This window comes from Catharus ustulatus, chromosome 30, assembly GCF_009819885.2.
Source record: "Catharus ustulatus isolate bCatUst1 chromosome 30, bCatUst1.pri.v2, whole genome shotgun sequence".
In the NCBI taxonomy this organism is placed as follows: Eukaryota; Metazoa; Chordata; class Aves; order Passeriformes; family Turdidae; genus Catharus; species Catharus ustulatus.
In genome coordinates this window covers 3,745,143-3,765,840 of record NC_046250.1, presented here as the reverse complement: position 1 = coordinate 3,765,840, position 20,698 = coordinate 3,745,143, and the positions used below count along the sequence as shown (strand labels likewise).

Here is a 20,698-nt window from a genome sequence, read left to right as displayed (position 1 = left end):
CACCAGAACCCACCAGAACCCATTAGAGCCCATCAGAGCCCACCAGAGCCCCCCAGCCCCACCCAGGCCCCATCACCGGTGTCCCCAGCACCCCCGGTTCTCCAGGACCCCCATTTCCCCCCCCTTTCCCCCCGTTTTTCCCCCGTAACAGCCCCTCGGCCGTGGCGGTTAAGGGCCGGTTCTGGGGCCGGCCCTGAGGGCTCGGTAACGGCCCCAACAGCGCCGGGGAACAAACCTCGTGTTCGCATCGCTGGTTTGTAACTGCGTGACGGCAGGGGCGGCCTCCCGCCTGCTCCAGGGGACAGCGCTCAATGCCCGATCAATTAATCGATTAATTTATTAATTTATTAATTTATTCCCGAATTTCGGGGCACTCCTCCCCCCCGCCGCCAGGGGGCAGCGGCGCGCGCGGCGCGCGGCGGAAGTGACGTCACGCGGGGTCCGGCCGGGCGCGCCAGGCTCTGCCCCGGGTCTGGTCCGGGCCTGGTCCGGTTCTGCTCGGGTTCTGCTCGGGTTCTGGCCAGGCTCTGCCCCGGGTCTGGTCCGGGCCTGGTCCGGTTCTGCTCGGGTTCTGCTCGGGTTCTGGCCAGGGTCTGCTCCGGGTCTGGCCTGGTTCTGGTCCGGGCCTGGTCCGGTTCTGCTCCGGGTCTGCTCGGGTTCTGGCCAGGCTCTGCCCCGGGTCTGGCCTGGTTCTGGTCCGGGCCTGCTCCGGTTCTGCGCGGGCTCTGCTCCGGGTCCCCGGGACCGGTCAGTGAGGGCCGGGCGGCCGGGGCTGAGGGGAAAGGGGGGCCCTGAGGGTCTGTGAGGGGATGGGAGGGACGGACCGGGCTGGGAGAGGATGAGAGAGGATGAGGGGGCCCGGTGTGGGGTGCTGAGGGGATGGGGGGGTTGTGAGGGGACCAGGGGGGCTGTGAGGGGACCAGAGATGCTCTGAGGGGATGGGGCGGCTGTGAGGGGACCGTGGGGGGCTGTGAGGGGACCAGGGATGCTCTAAAGGGTCCGGGGGGGCTGTGAGGGGACCAGGGATGCTCTGAGGGGACCGGGGGGGCTGTGAGGGCACCGAGGGGAGCTGTGAGGGGACCAGAGATGGCTCTGAGGGGACCAGGGATGCTCTGAGGGGATGGGGGGGGGCTGTGAGGGGACCGAGGGGGCTGTGAGGGGACCAGGGATGCTCTGAGGGGGCCGGGGGTGCTGTGAGGGGACCGGGGGGCTCTGAGGGGATGGAGGGGCTCTGGGGGCTCCCGGGGGGCTGTGAGGGGACCAGGGATGCTCTGAGGGGATGGGGGGGCTGTGAGGGGACCGAGTGGGCTGTGAGGGGACCAGGGATGCTCTAAAGGGTCCGGGGGGGCTGTGAGGGAACCAGGGGGTGCTCTGAAGGGACCGGGGGAGCTCTGAGGGTCACGGGGGGCTGTGAGGGGACCAGGGATGCTCTGAGGGGACCAGGGAGGCTCTGAGGGGACCAGGGAGGCTCTGAGGGGACCGGGGGGGCTGTGAAAGGATCGGGAGGTGCTCTGGGGGAACCAGGGGGGCTCTGAGGGGACCAGGGATGCTCTGAGGGGATGGGGGGGGCTGTGAGGGGACCAGGGGGGCTGTGAGGGGACCAGGGATGCTCTGAAGGGTCCGGGGGAACTCTGAGGGGTCTGGGGGGGCTCTGAGGGGACCAGGGATGCTCTGGGGGAACCAGGGGGGCTGTGAGGGGACCAAGGGGGCTGTGAGGGGACCAGGGGGTGCTCTGAAGGGTCTGGGGGAGCTCTGAGGGGATGGGGGGGGCTGTGAGGGGACCAGGGGGGCTGTGAGTGCACCAGGGATGCTCTGAGGGGACCAGGGGGGCTCTGGGGGAACCAGGGATGCTCTGAGGGGAGCAGGGGTGGCTCTGTGGGGACACTGGGGCTCTGAGGGGACCAGGGGTGGCTCTATGGGGACACTAGGGCAGAGGACGATGAGGGGAAGGTGGGAAGGGGTGGGGCAGCCCCCATGTCCTCCCTCCTTTCCCTCACCAGCTCCTCATCTCCCTCCCCCGTTGTACCCTCAGGCGCGGCAGCGATGGAGTCCCAGGACATCAAGGAGCTGCAGCAGGAGGTGATGGAGGAGCTGGGGATCTCCATGGAGGAGCTGCAGGAAATCATCGACAAAGAGGTGGAGAATTCCGAGTGGGTGAGGCGGAGGAAGCAGCAGCTGGAGGAGCTGGAGCAGTGCATGAGGCACAAGGAGGAGGAGGTGGCCCACGTTGACCAGCTCATCGACGACGCCATGAGGTGTGTGGGCCTGGATTCTGGCAGGGGATGTGGGGAGCAGTTCCCATTCCCTTCACAGTGTGGGGTCACGAGGAACATTAACCTTCCCCCAAGGCTTTAAACCCTCCCTTTCCTGGGGCGGTCCTGGCTGTCCCCGTGGAATTCAGAGCAAACCAGAGCTGCTCTCCTGTGGCAGGGCCATCGACAAGTGCGAGACGCTGGCCAAGGAGCTGTACTCCATGATGGGGCTGCAGTACCGCGAGAGCAGCTCGGAGGACGAGGCGCCGGCGGCCACGGAGGTGATCGAGATCCCCGACGAGGAGGACGACGACGTGATGAGCGTGGACTCGGGCTGGAGGCGCAGTTCAGTGTCCTGGCAGGGGCTGGGGCAGGGCAGGGCTGTTAGCTCCTGGGGAGATCCTGTTGGTGTTCCCAATTCCTGCAGTCCCAGGCTGGGGTTTCACCCTTTTCCCACCCTCCTCACTGTTGAGTGATCCCACATTAGGAAAAGCCTTGCTAGGATGGATTTCCTGGCAGGGATTTGGGGTGGACACTTTTCCCTGTTCCCTCTTCTTTCTGTGGTTTGATTAGGGTGGATTTTTACACAACAAAGATTTTAAATCAGTTTTCCCTTCGCTCACAGGCAGCAGCGGTTCCAGAATCTCCAGGGATCAGAGTCTGGTGAGTGGGGAGACCCCTGGCCAGGGGAGACAGTGTTGCCTTAGGCTGAAAAACCCAAAATTTTCTCCGTGTTTCCCTTCTCTTTCCTCCAGCTGCGGGAGGCAATGGTTGCCATGAGGAAATCTGCCCGAGATGTTGCGAAATTCATGGATGCTGTGAACAAGAAAACAACCTTGCAGGAGGCACAGAAAGGTGTGGGAGCTTCCAGGGGCTGTGTGCCCTGGGCCTGGGCCTCCCAAAATGGGAACACAATGATCTGCTGGAAATATTGATTGATTGATCCCCAAATTGCTGTTTTAATTTAGGGTGTACTGATTCTGAATTGCTGATTTTTTCCAAGCTGTTTTCATTCAGTAACAGGGAGACAGCTGGGCTGCCTGAGGGGAAGGAAAGCAGAATTCTTCTTCCAGAGCTGTGCTGAGAGGGAAACTTTGGGTCTGACTTTGTGCTGTTGTTCCTTGGTAGATGCACAACCCCCTCAGGAATCTCCTGGCACTGCCCAGCCCCTCCCTGTCCCTGCAGCCCCTGCCAATGATCTCAACACTGATGGGGACCTCAAGGTGGGCATGAGGATTTTGGGGAAAAAAAGAACCAAGACGTGGCACAAGGGGACGTTGATTGCCATCCAGACGGTCGGTACGTGCCGTGCACGGGGCTGTCCGGGATCCTGGGGGGGAAACCTGCAGCAGGAGGTGTCAGAGCGCCTGGTGTCACCTGGAAGGGACTGTGGGAGCCACACACACTGCTTCACCCTCCTAATCAGATCCTGAAAGGCGTTTAGTGAATCCTGATTAATTCTGAATAACGGATCTCAGAGCGGCGCGGCGCGTCGGAATTCTGCCGTGGAATCACGCAGCTTTTGTTTATTTTCCCCTTTACTTATCTTCTCTTTGCCTCAAAATGTTTTTTGCAGGTGCTGGCAAGAAGTACAAAGTGAAATTTGACAATAAAGGGAAGAGTTTGCTCTCGGGCAACCACATTGCCTACGATTACCACCCGTGCGCCGAGCGGCACCACGTGGGCAGGAGGGTGGTGGCCAGGTACAAGGATGGCAACCAGATGTGGCTCTATGCTGGCATCGTGGCTGAGACCCCCAACGTCAAGAACAAGGACAGGTACTCCTCATTTCCCGTGCCCCCATCTCTGTTTGGTTTTGTTTTAGCCCAAAAAAAAGTTTATTTCAATACCCCTGAGGTGCTGAGCTGTGCCCTCCGCAGGAATGTGATTCTGACTTTCTTCATCTTCCTTATCTCTGAAACTCAGGGTGGAGCTCCCACTCTTGTTCATGGCCCTGAGTTAGGTGTTAGATCTGCTAATTTATTCAAATTATCACCCAGATGTTGAGTCTGGGCCCCTTGAGGCGTGAAACAGCGGGAGGAATTAGGAGCCCTGGGAGGGCAGAGTGGCAACGGTGTTGCCAAAGCTCTGCGGGAGGAGAAAAAGCCGGTTTGGAGCGGCTTTTTGGGGAATAAAATAAAGGAGGGGCAGGGCTGCTCTGATCTGCTGAAATAAAGGCTTGTGGTTTTCCTGAAGAGATTGATAAAGGATTTAATCCCCCTGGATCTGATGTAAATTGTGCTGTGTTTAATAACTGAAAATGAGCTGAATTTGATATTCAAATTGCAATTTTTCTCCTGGTTGGTGCTGATCCCTCATCCTGCAGCTTTTTACAGCTCTAGGGCCTGGAGTTGTTACTGAGTGTCTTGTCCATCTTCCCTGCAGAAACCAGGAGCAATTAAACATTTTATCTTCCTTTCTCTTCCCTTCCTGGGGCACAGAGGGAAAGGGCCTGGCTGCGAACTGTGCAGTTTGAGCAGCAGTGGGAGCACAGGGAGAGCTTGGAGCTCCTGTTCTGTCCTCATCCAGGACTGGGATGTCTCCAGGAGGAGCAGGAGAGCTGTGTTCTGTCCCTAACTCCCGTTTTTTTCCAGGTTCCTGATCTTCTTCGACGACGGCTACGCGTCCTACGTGAAGGAGTGGGAGCTGTACCCGGTGTGCCGGCCACGTGAGTGATCCTGTCCCTCCTTCCTGCAGGGCTCTGGGGTCTTGGCAGGAGCCTGGCTCCAAAAACAGGCCTGTCCCTTTAGGTGCTGAGCCCCTGAAATCCTGGGTTATTGCCAGGGTGGGTTTAGGGTGCCCCACCTCATTCCAGCCCTTGGGATCACCCCTTGATTGACCTTAGTGAAAACACATCTGGGATATCCTAAAAAAAAAAAAAAAAGAATTAAATGCTCTCTCTGTTTTGTCCCATTCCCTTTTTCCCTTTCCAAACAGTGAAGAAAGCCTGGGAGGACATTGAGGATGTTTCCTGCCGGGATTTCATTGAGGAGTACATCACTGCCTACCCCAACCGGCCCATGGTGCTGCTGAAGAACGGGCAGCTGATCAAAACCGAGTGGGAGGGCACCTGGTGGAAATCCAGAGTGGAGGAGGTGGATGGAAGCCTGGTGAAAATCCTTTTCCTGGTAGGAATCTTTCTCCCATTACATTTGGGGCTGGGGATGTGATCAGCTGCTTTCCTTGCTAATCATTGAAATATTGGGGTTGGAAGAACCTCCTGAGCCATGTCCCCAAGTGCCACATCCACAGGGGTTTGGGACAAGCAGAGACTCCACTGCCCTGCCCAGCCTGCCAGGGCACGAGGAAGAAATTTCCCCAGTTAGAAATCCCAACATAAATAAATAACCACTGTTTGTCAACGCTCACTGTCCCTCCTTGCGCTGTGTCTCACCTCAGGAAGCTCTTCCCATGGGAACTGTGAGTTCCTCCTTCTCCTTCCCGCACGAGGACAAGCGCTGTGAGTGGATTTACCGCGGCTCCACGCGCCTCGAGCCCATGTTCAGCATGAAGGCTTCCACGGCTTCCATCCAGGAGAAGAAGCAGAGCGGGCAGACCAGGACTCGGCCCAACGTTGGTTGGTGGCATCTTTTGGTTTCATTCACATTTAACTGGAGGGTGCTTTGGGTTTTTAGCAGAACTCCTGGAGATTTCAGCTTTCCACGTTTTGGTTTTTTTTTTATTCTGACAGAAGATTTCAGATTTCCAGCAAGTCTTTTTCCCTGACTCAAGAGAGTTAGATTTCCAGGGGTTTTTCTCCCCTGGCATAGGAGATTTAGGTTTCCAGTGGGATTTTTCTCCTGGAATAATGCCACAAAACCAAACTGCACTTGGGTGAAGCACCCAGAATTCTGGGGAGTTGCAGAGCTCTGAGCTCAGTGATCACCCACTGTTAATCCCAAATCCCCATTTCGCTTCCATCCAGGCACAGCTCGTTGTTTTGGGGCCTGTACATCCAACTTGGGATAACATCAGGGATTTTTCCTGTTGACTCTCTGGTTTTCCACCTTCCCCACCAGGTGCTGTGAGGAGCAAGGGCCCTGTGGTGCAGTACACCCAGGATTTAGCAGGAGCTGGGCCCCAGTACAAGGCTCCAGAGCAGCCCCCAGCCGCACGCCCCGCGTCCCCTCAGCCTGCAGAGATGGAGTAAGTACCAGAGCCACCTCAGCACCTCCCACCTCTCTGCTTCTCAGCTCTCTCAGGCACCACCTTTCCTGTGCAGAGGAATCCTCAGGTGCAGGTTTCCTCCATGGCTTAGTCACGATTTTGGGGGAAAACTCTTCCCTAAAGCTGCTGGATGAATAACTGGGGGCGGGAGCTGAGAGCCAACACTCCCCCAGCCAAACATTCCTCCTCAGGGCTAAAGCTTCGCACCTGCCTTTCCAAATTTTTTTGCTCCTTCTCTTCCCCGAATCTGAATTGCTCCCTCGTGTCACGATCCAGGCGCTGGCCCCCGGCCGCCTCGTGTCCCTCCACTTGGACTGACCAGCTGGCTGACCTCGCTGGGAGCTCGGGATCAGCGGTCGGTCCCGGTGGGCACGGAGCAATCCTCGCTGCCAGGGGCCCGAGGGGGACGCTCCCGGAGCCGCAGGCTGCAGGAGGCCTGGAGGAAGGAGGAGCTCGGCTCGCTGAAGGAGGGAGCGTGTTGGAGGACACCGGGGAGCCTGGGGGTGTGCTCGGCGGCGTTTTAGGGCAGGGAGAGGCCGTCCCCGTTCATTTTTGCCAGCGCTGCGGATTCCCCATCCGGATTTACGGCCGCCTGGCCCCGTGCCAGCACGTGTTCTGCTGTGACTGTGCCCTGCTGCTGGGGCACGAGGGAGCCAGCACATGTCCCAGGTGTGAGCAGCCTGTGCAGGAGGTCAACCTGTACTCCCCACAGGCTTTCCAGCTGTAGCAGCAGCTCAAACCCCAGCTGCCCCAGCCAGGGGTCTTGGGGGCTCCTCTCCAGGCAGCAGTGCAGTATAACCCAGTTACCCCTGGAAACGCTCCCTCTGACCGGGATTTGACACTGGAAACCACAAGAACATGAACTTTTCCATAACACCAGAGAGATCCTGGACGCTGAAGAATCCTGGAATGCACAGCTGGGCCCCCACCCCTGCAGCCCCCCACGTGCAGGGAAGAGCTGGGCTGGGACTGGACACCCTGGGCAGTGTCACAACACAGAGACAACCAAGCTGGACCTGCAGCCCCATCTGTCATCACCAAATCTTTTCCCATTCAGCCCTGGCAGTGCTGACAAGGAAAGAATTTTTTCCCTCTCCCCACAGAGGGCTTGGCTTTAGGACGTGATTTTTGTGCAGCTGTTTCCCTGCCCTGACATCTGAAGTGCCCCTGAGCAGGGGCGGGAGGCAGCGCAGGCCTGGCCGTGCCCTTGCTGGTCCCAGCGATTCTGCGGGGTTCAAACCGTTCAGATTATTAAAACTAAGAAGTCTCCTCGCTCTGGTGTTTTGTTTCCTCTGAGCAAAGCCTGCGTCTCTTCCCCCTCTCTCGAGTTCTTCTTGGTGTTGGCACCACTTTGGACTGGTGAAGCCCATTTTTCCTGTTGCTCTTTTTGGGATGTTTGAACACTTTGCTTTCAGGCAGCTGTCAGCAGAAACCCTCATCCCTTCCTGCTCTCTGTCTCCTCCCTTTCTCCCCAGTAATGAACCATTTTTCCTCTTCAGCAGCTGGTTTGGGGTGGTTTTCTGTTTTATTGATGTACATGGGTTGAAAACCTCCTGCAATGGTTTGGAATCCTGCAGTTGATTGAAAACCCCTGGCATGGATTGAGCACCTGTTCTTTTGGAAACCTGTGCTAGCTCTTTCATCAGGGATGTGTTACATTCCCTTGCACAATCTTACCTTGTTTCTTAATCCTTGCAAGAGAATCCTCTGGATTTGTTCCTCCAGTCAGGCCTGGTTGAGCCTCTGGAAACTCTGGTTTCTGCTAATCCAGGGTTTCTTTATGGCCTGGTTTGTCCAGCTTGCTGGGACTAAGGCCTTGGACCTTGTTACCTTTGCCTCATTTCAAAATCAGAAGTCACTTGGAGCTGCAGCTGAGTTCTGGAATTCGGAGTGGTTGTGGGGCTGGTGTATCAGAAATGGCCTGGAATGGGCTGATTGTCACAGTTCTTGGGAAAAAAGCCACTGCTGGGATTCCCCTCGGTTCCTGAATTCCATGGAGCAGCGTTGTTTTCATTCCCACCAGTTGCTTTTCCATGTTCCAAACCCGCTTCTTCTTCCCTCCTGCAGATGCTCCGACACGCAGCTGGCCCAGGGCCGAAAGCAGGTGGCCAAGAAAAGCACTTCCTTCCGTCCTGGCTCCGTGGGCTCCGGGCACTCGTCCCCATCCTCCCCCGTCCTTGGGGACACCGCGGCGGCCGGGAGGGCCCTGCCAGCCCCGCAGCACCGGTGAGCAGCGCTCTGGGGGGGACAATGGGGGACAATTCCTGAGTCCTCCATCTGGGATGTGAGGGCTCGTGGGGCTGTGTGTGCTGGTGGGGATTCAGCAGCTCAGATCGTGGAGGGCTGGAGTCACTGAGGCTGGAAAAACCTCTGAGTTTGTGGAGTCCTCCCAGTCCCCAAGTGCCACATCCCCTTCTCCCATGGATGGGGGCTTCACCATCTTCCAGTGCCATTCCTGCTGGTCACACTGTCCTGCTCTGAGCCCCCCTGGGCTGTCCAGCCTCTCATCTGGGATGTTGGGGCTCGTGGGGCTGTGTGTGCTGGTGGGGATTCAGCAGCTCAGATCGTGGAGTGCTGGAATCACTGAGGCTGGAAAAGCCTCTGAGTTTGTGGAGTCCTCCCACTCCCCAAGTGCCACATCCCATTGTGTTGAGCACTCCCAGGGGTGCCATTCCTGCTGGTCACACTGTGACCACTCTGAGCCAGGTGCTGTCACCCCCCCGGGGCTGTCCAGCCTCTCATCTGGGATGTTGGGGCTCGTGGGGCTGTGTGTGCTGGTGGGGATCAGCAGCTCAGATCGTGGAGTGCTGGAGTCACTGAGGCTGGAAAAGCCTCTGAGTTTGTGGAGTCCTCCCAGTGCCAAGGCCACCATGTCCCCAAGTGGCACATCCCATTGTGTTGAGCACTCCCAGGGGTGCCATTCCTGCTGGTCACACTGTAGCCACTCTGAGCAGGTGCTGTCACCCCCCTGGGCTGTCCAGCCTCTCATCTGGGATGTTGGGGCTGCGTGTGCTGGTGGGTTCTGGTGGGGATTCAGCAGCTCAGATCATGGAGTGCTGGAGTCGCTGAGGGTGGAAAAGCCTCTTGAGTTTGTGGAGTCCTCCCAGTCCACATCTCATTGTGTTGAGGACTCCCAGGGATGCCATTCCTGCTGGTCACACTGTGGCCACTCTGAGCAGGTGCTGTCACCCCCCTGGGCTGTCCAGCCTCTCATCTGGGATGTTGGGGCTCGTGGGGCTGTGTGTGCTGGTGGGTTCTGGTGGGGATTCAGCAGCTCAGATCGTGGGGTGCTGGAATCACTGAGGCTGGAAAAGCCTCTTGAGTTTGTGGAGTCCTCCCAGTCCCCAAGTGCCACATCCCCTTGTGTTGAGCACTCCTAGGGGTGGAGGCTTCACCATCTTCCAGTGCCATTCCTGCTGGTCACACTGTCCTGCTCTGAGCCCCCCTGGGCTGTCCAGCCTCTCATCTGGGATGTTGGGGCTGGTGGGTTCTGGTGGAGATTCAGCAGCTCAGATCGTGGAGGGCTGGAGTCACTGAGGCTGGAAAAGCCTCTGAGTTTGTGGAGTCCTCCCAGTCCACATCTCATTGTGTTGAGCACTCCCAGGGGTGCCATTCCTGCTGGTCACACTGTAGCCACTCTGAGCCAGGTGCTGTGCCCCCCCTGGGCTGTCCAGCCTCTCATCTGGGATGTTGGGGCTGTGTGTGCTGGTGGGGATTCAGCAGCTCAGATCGTAGAGTGCTGGAATCACTGAGGCTGAAAAAGCCTCTTGAGTTTGTGGAGTCCTCCCAGTACCCAAGTGCCACATCCCCTTGTGTTGAGCACTCCCAGGGATGGAGGCTTCACCATCTTCCAGTGCCTTTCCTGCTGGTCACACTGTCCTGCTCTGAGCCAGGTGCTGTCACTCCCCTGGGCTGTCCAGCCTCTCATCTGGGATGTTGGGGCTGTGTGTGCTGGTGGGTTCTGGTGGGGATTCAGCAGCTCTGATTGTGGAGTGCTGGAGTCACTGAGGCTGGAAAAACCTCTGAGTTTGTGGAGTCCTCCCAGTGCCAAGGCCACCATGTCCCCAAGTGCCACATCCCCTTGTGTTGAGCACTCTCAGGGGTGCCATTCCTGCTGGTCACACTGTGGCCACTCTGAGCCAGGTGCTGTCACCCCCCTGGGCTGTCCAGCCTCTCATCTGGGATGTTGGGGCTGTGTGTGCTGGTGGGTTCTGGTGGGGATTCAGCAGCTCAGATCGTGGAGTGCTGGAATCACTGAGGCTGGAAAAACCTCTGAGTTTGTGGAGTCCCCCCAGTGCCAAGGCCACCATGTCCCCAAGTGCCACATCCCCTTGTGTTGAGCACTCCCAGGGGTGCCATTCCTGCTGGTCACACTGTCCTACTCTGAGCCAGGTGCTGTCACCCCCCTGGGCTGTCCAGCCTCTCATCTGGGATGTTGGGGCTGGTGGGTTCTGGTGGGGATTCAGCAGCTCAGATCGTGGGGTGCTGGAGTCACTGAGGCTGGAAAAGCCTCTGAGTTTGTGGAGTCCTCCCAGTCCCCAAGTGCCACATCCCATTGTGTTGAGCACTCCCAGGGATGGTGGCTTCACCATCTTCCAGTGCCATTCCTGCTGGTCACACTGTCCTGCTCTGAGCCCCCCTGGGCTGTCCAGCCTCTCATCTGGGATGTTGGGGCTGTGTGTGCTGGTGGGTTCTGGTGGGGATTCAGCAGCTCAGATCGTGGAGGGCTGCAGTCACTGAGGCTGGAAAAACCTCTGAGTTGGTGGAGTCCTCCCAGTCCCCAAGTGCCACATCCCCTTGTGTTGAGCACTCCCAGGGGTGCCATTCCTGCTGGTCACACTGTCCTACTCTGAGCCAGGTGCTGTCACCCCCCTGGGCTGTCCAGCCTCTCATCTGGGATGTTGGGGCTCGTGTGTGCTGGTGGAGTTCTGGTGGGGATTCAGCAGCTCAGATCATGGAGTGCTGGAGTCACTGAGGCTGGAAAAGCCTCTGAGTTTGTGGAGTCCTCCCAGTGCCAAGGCCACCATGTCCCCAAGTGCCACATCCCATGGTGTTGAGCACTCCCAGGGATGGTGGCTTCACCATCTTCCAGTGCCATTCCTGCTGGTCACACTGTGGCCACCCTAAGCCAGGTGCTGTCACCCCCCTGGGCTGTCCAGGCTCTCATCTGGGATGTTGGGGCTGTGTGTGCTGGTGGGTTCTGGTGGGGATCAGCAGCTCAGATCATGAAGTGCTGGAGTCACTGAGGCTGGAAAAGCCTCTGAGTTTGTGGAGTCCTCCCAGTCCCCAAGTGCCACATCCCATGGTGTTGAGCACTCCCAGGGGTGCCATTCCTGCTGGTCACACTGTCCTGCTCTGAGCCCCCCTGGGCTGTCCAGGCTCTCATCTGGGATGTTGGGGCTGTGTGTGCTGGTGGAGATCTGGTGGGGATTCAGCAGCTCAGATCGTGGAGTGCTGGAATCACTGAGGCTGGGAAAGCCTCTGAGTTTGTGGAGTCCTCCCAGTCCCCAAGTGCCACATCCCCTTGTGTTGAACACTCCCAGGGATGATGGCTTCACCATCTTCCAGTGCTAGGTCCTGCTGGTCACACTGTGGCCACTCTGAGCCAGGTGCTGTCACCCCCCTGGGCTGGTGTCCAGCCTCTGTCCCCCTGCACAGCTGAAGCCACCCCTTGTCCCGCAGCGCTCCCAGCAGCGGCCCCGCGCCGCCCTTCCACGGCATGCTGGACCGCGTTCCCAACGAGCCGTCCTACCGCGCCCCTCTGGAGAAGCTCTTCTACCTGCCCCACGTGTGCAGCTACGCCTGCCTGTCGCGGGTGCGGCCCGTGCGCGCCGACCAGTACCGCAGCCGCAACCCGCTGCTCATCCCGCTGCTCTACGACTTCCGCCGCATGACGGCGCGGCGCCGCGTCAACCGCAAGATGGGGTTCCACGTGCTCTACAAAACGCCCTGCGGGCTCTGCCTGCGCTCCATGCACGAGATCGAGCGCTACCTCTTCGAGACCGACTGCGACTTCCTGTTCCTGGAGATGTTCTGCCTGGACCCCTACGTGCTGGTGGACCGCAAGTTCCAGCCCTACAAGCCCTACTACTACATCGCCGACATCACCAAGGGCAAGGAGGACGTGCCGCTGTCGTGCGTCAACGAGATCGACAACACGCCGCCGCCGCAGGTGGCCTACAGCAAGGAGAGGATCCCCGGCAAGGGGGTGTACATCAACACCAGCTGGGAGTTCCTGGTGGGCTGTGACTGCAAGGACGGCTGCAGAGACAAGTAGGTGGCTGCTCCTGGGGGTGGGGACCAGGGAACACCCCGAGGTGGGTCTGCTCTGGGGTTTAAACCCGTGCAGGTTACAGGTTTTGTGGTTTGGTTGGGAAGGGACATTAAAAATTACCCAGTTCAAACTCCTGACATGGGCAAAGCCCTGTCCAACCTGGCCTTGGACACTTCCAGGGATGAGGAATCTCCCAGGGATGAGAAAACAACTTCTCTTGGTTTGATTCCAAGCCAAACCCTTTGTGCCCACCTCTGCCTAAAGTGTGATTTATTTCCCTGTCTCCAGACCGATGTGGGAAGGGTAACTCGTGTGTTTTCCTGTGTCTCTCTGCAGATCCAGGTGTGCCTGTCACCAGCTGACCATCCAGGCCAGTGGCTGCACCCCTGGAGGGCAAATCAACCCCAACTCAGGCTACCAGCACAAGCGGCTGGAGGAGTGTCTGCCAACAGGGTGAGCAGAGCCCTCAGATCCAGCCCAGATCCACAGGGGGAGTTGATCCTGGGTGTCACAGATGTGCCCCTGGCCTTGGTTCTGCTGCCAGCCCAGTGGTTTGGGCTGGAGGGGCCGTGGGGATCCTGCACAGTGTGGGCAGAGGCTGTCTGTGGGTCAGGGGTCTCTGCATCACCCCAGCACTGCCAGCACCCACAGACTGGGGTTCTTCATCCCCCTCCTCCTTCCCTGCAGCGTGTACGAGTGCAACAAGAGGTGCCAGTGCAACGTGAACATGTGCACCAACCGCCTGGTGCAGCACGGCCTCCAGGTGCGCCTGCAGCTCTTCAAGACCCAGAACAAGGGCTGGGGCATCCGCTGCCTCGACGACATCGCCAAGGGCTCCTTCGTCTGCATCTACGCAGGTGGGAGCTCACCTGTGGGAACCTCTGCGGTGGGGAGGGGCAGCCAGGATGGGAGTGAGCTGGGGAAGGGGTGGAGCACAGGGAGAAGGGGCTGGAGAGCTCCTGAGGAAGCTGGGGGGGCTCATCCTGGAGAAAAGGAGGCTCAGGGGGAGCCTTTTGGCTCTCTCCAGCACCCTGGAGAGATTTAATTGGACATTCAGGAGAGTTTCTTTCTGGGAGGGGTGGTCAGGCAGTGGCACAGGGAGGTGGCAGAGTCACTGTCCCTCAGGGTGCTCTTGGGGACAAGGCTCAGTGGTGGCCCTGGCAGTGCTGGGGGGAGCAACTCTCCAACCTCCGTGATTCCATGATTCCAAATCACAGCAGAAGGGGTTTGAAGCTCTTACCATACCCAGTTTGGGCACTGCGGGGTGAAAACTGAGCCAATGAACGCCCCCAGCGCTGGCAGTGCTGCAGAACCCTCGTGGTGGCAGTGCCAGTGTCACAAGACAAGCCCTGGGCTGTCCTTGAGGTGTCCCAACCCCTGCCCAGCAAACCGGCCGGGCCCGGCGCAGCCCACGCCGTGCAGGAGTTGCGCTGGGGTTGCGCTGGCTCTGGAGCGTTGCCACCCATGGGCACAGCCAGAGCTGCTGCCTCCCTGCTCTTCCAGCCTTCCAAGGCTCTGCTTGAGCTGCTCTGGCCTCAAAATCTTGATTTCAGCTCAACCACACGCTGCAGGGTTTTGCTGCACTGGGGTTATGTTGTGCTCTCCCAGTGGGATAAAGCGGTGCCACCCCTGTGGAACATCACCCCAGAAACTCACCCTCCATTTCCTGCCCCCCCAGGGAAAATCCTCACGGATGACTTTGCTGACAAAGAGGGGCTGGAGATGGGGGACGAGTACTTTGCCAACCTGGACCACATCGAGAGCGTGGAGAACTTCAAGGAGGGCTACGAGAGCGACGCCAAGTGCTCCTCGGACAACAGCGGCGTGGACCTCAAGGACGACGACGACGACGACGAGAACACGGGCACGGAGGAGCTGGAGGAGTCCAACGAGGACAGCTCCGACGACAACTTCTGCAAGGACGAGAGCTTCAGCACGAGCTCGGTGCTGCGCAGCTACGCCACGCGCCGGCAGACGCGCGGCCAGCGCGACCACGGCCCCTCGGAGACGGCCTCCAAGGACTCGGGGCCCGCGCGGCCCCTCGGCCACGAGGAGCCCGCCCCGGCGCCCCCCTGCAAGCTGCCCGTGTCCGAGGAGACCTCCAAGAACAAAGTGGCCTCGTGGCTGAGCTCCAACAGCGTGGCCGAGGGCTTCCAGGACAGCGACAGCGCCTCGTCCTTCAGGGCGGGCGAAGGCGGGGAGGCCAAGGCGGTGAAAATGGAGATCCCTGCCGAGAGGGAGAAGGGCGGTGCTCCCACCCCGGGAGACCTGAACGGAGAGGCAAAGGCAGCCAAGAAGGAGGTGAGGGAGAGATGAGGGGATGGGAGAGGTGGAGGTGGGGATGTGCTCCTGCTCCAGTGGTTTTTCTCCCCCTGCAGCACGTCCAGGGGGCTGTGGGGTTGTTGGATGTCCCCTGTGCTCAGCTCCCCTCCATCTCTGGTGCTTTTCTCCTCCCAGTGAGGGAGTGTGTGGCACAAGAGGCTGCAGAAGTTGCTTGATGCAAGCAGAGTTGCATCAAGTTTAACATCCTCCTGCCTGGGGACCTGAGGGACGTGGCTGGGGACAGCAGGGATGGGGAGGTGGCTCCTGTGCACCCCCTGCTCCAGGGAGGGCACTTGGAGTCCCCCAGGGAGGGGCATCTGGGTGTCACACTGAGTGTGGGGACAGGCAGAGTCTCACTCCTGGGCTGGGATTTTGGGGAACAATTCCCTAGAAAGAACGGAAAGTGCTTGAGAACGGAGATATTCCAATCTTCTATGCTTCTCCCCTCTGCAGGAACCTGAAGAATCAACCAAAATCCCTGGGTAAGATTCCTTAAACTGTATTTTCCCGTCCCGTGGTGCCCGTGGACAATCCCCTGGAGCTCCAGGTGTGACCTGCTCTTGTCCCAACCCCGCAGGCTGAGCAGCCTGGGGCGCAGGTACGGCTACAACCCCTGTCCCCCCAAGCTGGAGGGCATCCGCCGGCCCGTGAGCGGGACGCTGCTGCTGCAGGGCCGCCGGCAGTCGCTGGCCCCGCCGTCCTCCGCCGAGGTGAGCGGGACCCCTGGGCTGGAGGGGACCCTGAGCAGCCCCCACAGCCACCTTGAGCCTTGTCTGGTTTGTTTTCTGCCCTTGGTTCCCGGATGAGCACAGGGTTTGTGGTTGTGGCTGTGATTGCCTGGAGGGGAGTTGATTTCCTTTGGGTTTTGGGGGTTTGAACAATGAAGAAAAGAGGAGGGTGTGGAGTCTGGGTTTGGGTGAGGTTTGGCACCTGAGTTTGCACACCTGGGACCCATTGCTTGGCAGAGCCATTGTGGGGATCCATCCTGGAGAACAATCCTTGATTTTTGGGGACTGTTCCCTTCCTTGTGAGCACCTAATGCTGCAGAATTTCCCCCAAAATCCCCAGGAGTGGGCTGTGGTGTCCGGGGGATCCTCTTCCCAAGGGTTTCCCAGAGCAGAGGGGAGAGCTGCAGGCGAGCTGCACAGCCCTGGGGGCAGGGAGGCTTGGCTGCCCTCCAGGAGCTGTGGCTGTTTGTCCCCAGGATGTGCTGACACTGTCCAGCAGCACCGACAGCGACGGGGAGCACCGGGCGGGGCAGGCCCCGGGCACCAACGACAGCGACGACATCCAGACCATTTCCTCAGGCTCCGAGGAGGAGGAAGGGGAGGACAAGAAAAATGCCTCATCTGGGTCAGGTGAGGGGGGGACGAGGGCTGAGGGTGAGAGGTTTTGGTTGGAAAGCACCGGGAAGGGCTCGTGAGGCTCCTGCTGAGTCCCACAGCTGAGGCTGGAACCTTCCCCAAAGTTTGGCAAGGCAAAACTGCAAAATGTGCTCCTCAAAACCAGATATTTTTGTGCATTGTGAGAAAAAGCACCAGTGAGGCTTGCAGGGGATGTGCAGGCTGGGCTGGGTGGGTTCCAGGAGCCATCCTGGGGTTCTGGTTTGGCTCTGGGGGTTTTGTCACCCCCGAGTGGAGCAGGGCTGGGCTGGGTGGGTTCCAGGAGCCGTTCTGGGGTTCTGGTTTGGCTCTGGGGGTTTTGGGAGCAGGGCTGGGCTGGGTGGGTCCCAGGAGCCATCCTGGGGTTCTGGTTTGGCTCTGGGGGTTTGTCACCCCTGAGTGGAGCAGGGCTGGGCTGGGTGGGTCCCAGGAGCCGTCCTGGGGTTCTGGTTTGGCTCTGGGGGTTTGTCACCCCCGAGTGGAGCAGGGCTGGGCTGGGTGGGTTCCAGGAGCCGTCCTGGGGTTCTGGTTTGGCTCTGGGGGTTTTGGGAGCAGGGCTGGGGCCAGCACTGCCCCGGGCTGCTCTGCTGGACGCTCCCACCCCACGGCAGGTCCCGTGAAGAGACAGGTGGCTGTGAAATCCACCCGGGGCTTCGCCCTCAAGTCCACGCACGGCATCGCCATCAAGTCCACGCCGCTGGCGGCGGCCGACAAGGGCGAGAGCGCGGGGCCCGTGCGCCGCAGCACGCGGCAGTTCTACGACGGCGAGGAGAACTGCTACATCATCGACGCCAAGCTCGAGGGCAACCTGGGCCGCTACCTCAACGTGAGTGCGCCCGGGGGTGAGCTCAGGAGCCGGGATAACGGGAGGGAAAGGGCAGGATCAGCTCAGGACCTGGAATAACGGCAGGGAAAGGGCAGGGTCAGCTCAGGACCCGGGATAACGGGAGGGAAGGGGCAGGGTCAGCTCTGTGCCTGCTCAGGACCCGGGATAATGGCAGGGAAAGGGCAGGATCAGCTCAGTGCCTGCCCAGGACCTGGGATAACGGCAGGGAAAGGGCAGGGGCAGCTCTGTGCCTGCCCAGGACCCGGAATAAGGGAGGGAAAGGGCAGGATCAGCTCAGGACCTGGAATAATGAGAGGGAAGGGGCAGGATCAGCTCAGGACCTGGAATAATGGGAGGGAAAGGGCAGGGTCAGCTCAGTGCCTGCCCAGGACCTGGGATAACGGGAGGGAAGGGGCAGGGGCAGCTCAGGACCTGGAATAACGGGAGGGAAGGGGCAGGATCAGCTCTGCCTGCCCAGGACCCGGGATAACGAGAGGGAAAGGGCAGGGGCAGCTCAGTGCCTGCCCAGGACCTGGAATAAGAGGAGGGAAAGGGCAGGATCAGCTCAGTGCCTGCTCAGGACCTGGAATAACAGGAGGGAAAGGGCAGGGGCAGCTCAGTGGGGCTATGCCTGCCCAGGACCCGGGATAACGGGAGGGAAAGGGCAGGATCTGCTCTGTGCCTGCCCAGGACCTGAAATAACGGGAGGGAAAGGGCAGGATCAGCTCAGTGCCTGCCCAGGACCCAGAATAACGGGAGGGAAAGGGCAGGGGCAGCTCAGGACCCAGAATAACGGGAGGGAAAGGGCAGGATCAGCTCAGGACCTGGAATAACGGGAGGGAAAGGGCAGGGGCAGCTCAGTGCCTCCCCAGGACCCGGGATAACGGGAGGGAAGGGGCAGGATCAGCTCAGGACCCGGGATAACGGCAGGGAAGGGGCAGGGCCAGCTCAGGACCTGGAATAACGGGATAGAAGGGGCAGGATCTGCTCTGTGCCTGCCCAGGATAACGGGAGGGAAAGGGCAGGGTCAGCTCAGTGGGGCTGTGCCTGCCCAGGACCCGGGATAATGGGAGGGAAGGGGCAGGGGCAGCTCAGTGCCTGCCCAGGACCCGGGATAACGGGAGGGAAAGGGGCAGGGGCAGCTCAGGACCCAGAATAACGGGAGGGAAAGGGCAGGATCAGCTCAGGACCTGGAATAACGGGAGGGAAAGGGCAGGATCAGCTCAGTGCCTGCCCAGGACCCAGGATAACGGGATGGAAAGGGCAGGGGCAGCTCAGGACCCGGGATAACGGCAGGGAAAGGGCAGGGGCAGCTCAGTGCCTCCCCAGGACCCGGGATAACGGGAGGGGAAGGGCAGGATCAGCTCTGCCTGCCCAGGACCCGGGATAACAGCAGGGAAGGGGCAGGGGCAGCTCAGTGCCTGCCCAGGACCCGGGATAACGGGAGGGGAAGGGCAGGGTCAGCTTTCTGCCTCCCCAGGACCCGGGATAACGGGAAGGAAAGGGCAGGATCAGCTCAGTGCCTGCCCAGGACCCAGGATAACAGGAGGGAAAGGGCAGGGTCAGCAGGGATGTGCCACACTGAGCAGACAGGGCAGGGTGGGAGCAGGAACGGTTCAGCCCTGGCAGAGCCCGTTACCTTCGAGTGTGGATCTTGTGACTCAGCCCAGGCACGCAGCCTGCTGCAGCAGGATTCCGCTGGGCAAACCAGGAATGCTGCTTGTTTATAAAGGCTGCGCTCAGCAGCTCGGGCAGCGGCTCAGGCTCTTCCCTGCTGCCATTACAGCACAGCTGCACCCCGAACCTCTTCGTGCAGAACGTCTTCGTGGACACCCACGACCTTCGCTTCCCCTGGGTCGCCTTCTTTGCCAGCAAGTGAGTGCTGGGAGGGGCTGGGGATTCCTGGGCTGTGGTGGGGCTGGCTCTGTGGCCAGGGCTGTGTTCCCTGCTCCTGGAAACCCCAATCCCCATCATTCCTGAGCAGAGAAAACCTTGCTGTCAGAAATCCTCTCTCTCATGCTGGAGATCCTGCTGTGATTTCCACCAGTTTCAGACCTGCCCCAAGGGCAGAGTTGAGGGGTGAAGGAGCCAATTTCCCTTCTTGTCCTAGTCCCAAATGTTTGAGTCGTGGTGGATCCCTGCCCCGTGCCTCTCTGCTCCTCTGTGAATCCTCACAGGAATGATTCACCAGGGAACTTTGTCCCTCGTTCCCTGGCTGTCTCAGCGCTCACATGGCAGCGTGGCTTCCTTCTACCACCCAGCTTCCCTTCTCTGGAAGCCTCCTGGCCCATCCCAGCGTTTTGTTTCCTTCCCAGGCGGATCCGAGCCGGCACGGAGCTGACCTGGGATTACAACTACGAGGTTGGCAGCGTGGAGGGCAAGGAGCTGCTGTGCTGCTGCGGGGCCATCGACTGCCGGGGCCGCCTGCTCTGAGCTGCTCCCGCCTCTCCTGAGCCTGCTGCTCGCTTCCCCTCAGTGAGGGCGAGGTTTCTTCTCAAGAGGTTCTCCCTGCCTCTCCCATTCACCCGGAAAATCACAGATGGACACGGAGCAGGAATGGACTCGGGCTGTGCTGGGGGTGATTCCCAGCCCTGGGCTTCTCCCACCTTCCAGAGCTCAAGGAAGCTGTTCCTGCTCTCTTCAGCTTTCCACCAAAATTAAGGCACAAAGCTCCTTTTTCCAGCTGCGAGCACTTCCTCAGCATTCCCAGGAAGTGCTTCCCAGTTGGGATGGAGGCCCTCAGGGTGGGAGGGAGGGTGGTGGAATCCCTGGGAGACTGGACCAATCAGGATTTGTAGAATTCAGTTGAAAAAAGACAAAAAGTAAGTAGCTGTCTTCACCTGTGAGCTGTTGTAAACAATGGTTTAGCTGCTAAAAAAACAATAAATGTGTGTTTTTCTATTAAAAACAATCCACCCTGATCCTGGAACAGCAGGGTTAAACCACTGCCCTCGTCCTTGTGTCCGTGGGGTTTGCAGGAAAAATGCCAGAGGTGGATGGGCCCAGGGATGAGGAGCTCCCACATTTTCACCTTTCCTCAAAACAAACACTCCTCAAGTCCTCCACTTGGAAAAATCACAGAGAATGGAGCTGGGATTGTGTTGAGGAAGCAGAGCTGGTGCCTGTCCCCCTCCCCAGCCCTCCCAGGATGTCACAGAGCCCTGAGCTCGGCCTAAACTGGGCCGGCCCAAAGTGGCTTTGAGCTCCTGGGTGGGGAGGGAGGATGGAAAATCCCGGCCCAGGTGTGGGGCTGGGGTTTCTTCGGTGTCCAAAGGTGCAGAAACCGCCCTGAGGGCTGGAGGGAGGAGGTGAAGTTGAGAAACTGGGATCAGAGCTCATTATTGACCTGAAAACCCCAAAGGGGGGTGGTGGAGCCAGTTCCAACCATCCCACCCCCAAACCCAGCCCCAGCCCAGCTCACAGCCCTGCACAAGGGAGGCTTGTTGGGTTTTTCTTGCTAAATAACCTTTTTTTT

The 20,698-nt window shown here is 59.5% G+C and overlaps 1 protein-coding gene across 5 annotated transcripts; it reads left to right on the top strand.

The window, feature by feature from the left end:
- Positions 1-441: 441 nt before the first annotated feature.
- SETDB1 (SET domain bifurcated histone lysine methyltransferase 1) lies at positions 442-20,157 on the top strand. 5 transcript variants are annotated; one of them, XM_033082940.2, is made up of 24 exons: positions 442-458; positions 525-602; positions 735-747; positions 2,033-2,255; positions 2,431-2,597; positions 2,878-2,915; positions 3,008-3,107; positions 3,381-3,551; positions 3,829-4,030; positions 4,847-4,920; positions 5,190-5,380; positions 5,652-5,829; positions 6,272-6,398; positions 8,487-8,645; positions 12,102-12,692; positions 13,030-13,146; positions 13,381-13,550; positions 14,372-14,994; positions 15,469-15,497; positions 15,593-15,725; positions 16,220-16,373; positions 17,009-17,223; positions 19,010-19,098; positions 19,539-20,157. In XM_033082940.2, the coding sequence occupies exons 4-24, from the start codon at positions 2,044-2,046 to the stop codon at positions 19,654-19,656; spliced, it is 3,858 nt and encodes a 1,285-aa protein (XP_032938831.1). In that variant the 5' UTR covers positions 442-458; positions 525-602; positions 735-747; positions 2,033-2,043; the 3' UTR covers positions 19,657-20,157. The 5 variants fall into 5 exon arrangements, with proteins under 5 accessions (XP_032938831.1, XP_032938826.1, XP_032938825.1 ...); XM_033082935.2 differs by lacking the exons at positions 442-458; positions 525-602 and adding an exon at positions 460-515 and having other exon boundaries at positions 725-747; XM_033082934.2 differs by lacking the exon at positions 442-458 and having other exon boundaries at positions 562-573; positions 728-747.
- Positions 20,158-20,698: the final 541 nt, after the last annotated feature.

Coding starts and splice junctions, on each gene's coding strand:
- SETDB1 (XM_033082940.2), top strand. CDS start 2,044: ATGGAGTCCCAGGACATCAAGGAGCTGCAGCAGGAGGTGATGGAGGAG. Junction 15,726..16,219: donor CCCCGCCGTCCTCCGCCGAG/GTGAGCGGGACC, acceptor GTTTGTCCCCAG/GATGTGCTGACACTGTCCAG. Junction 16,374..17,008: donor AAATGCCTCATCTGGGTCAG/GTGAGGGGGGGA, acceptor ACCCCACGGCAG/GTCCCGTGAAGAGACAGGTG.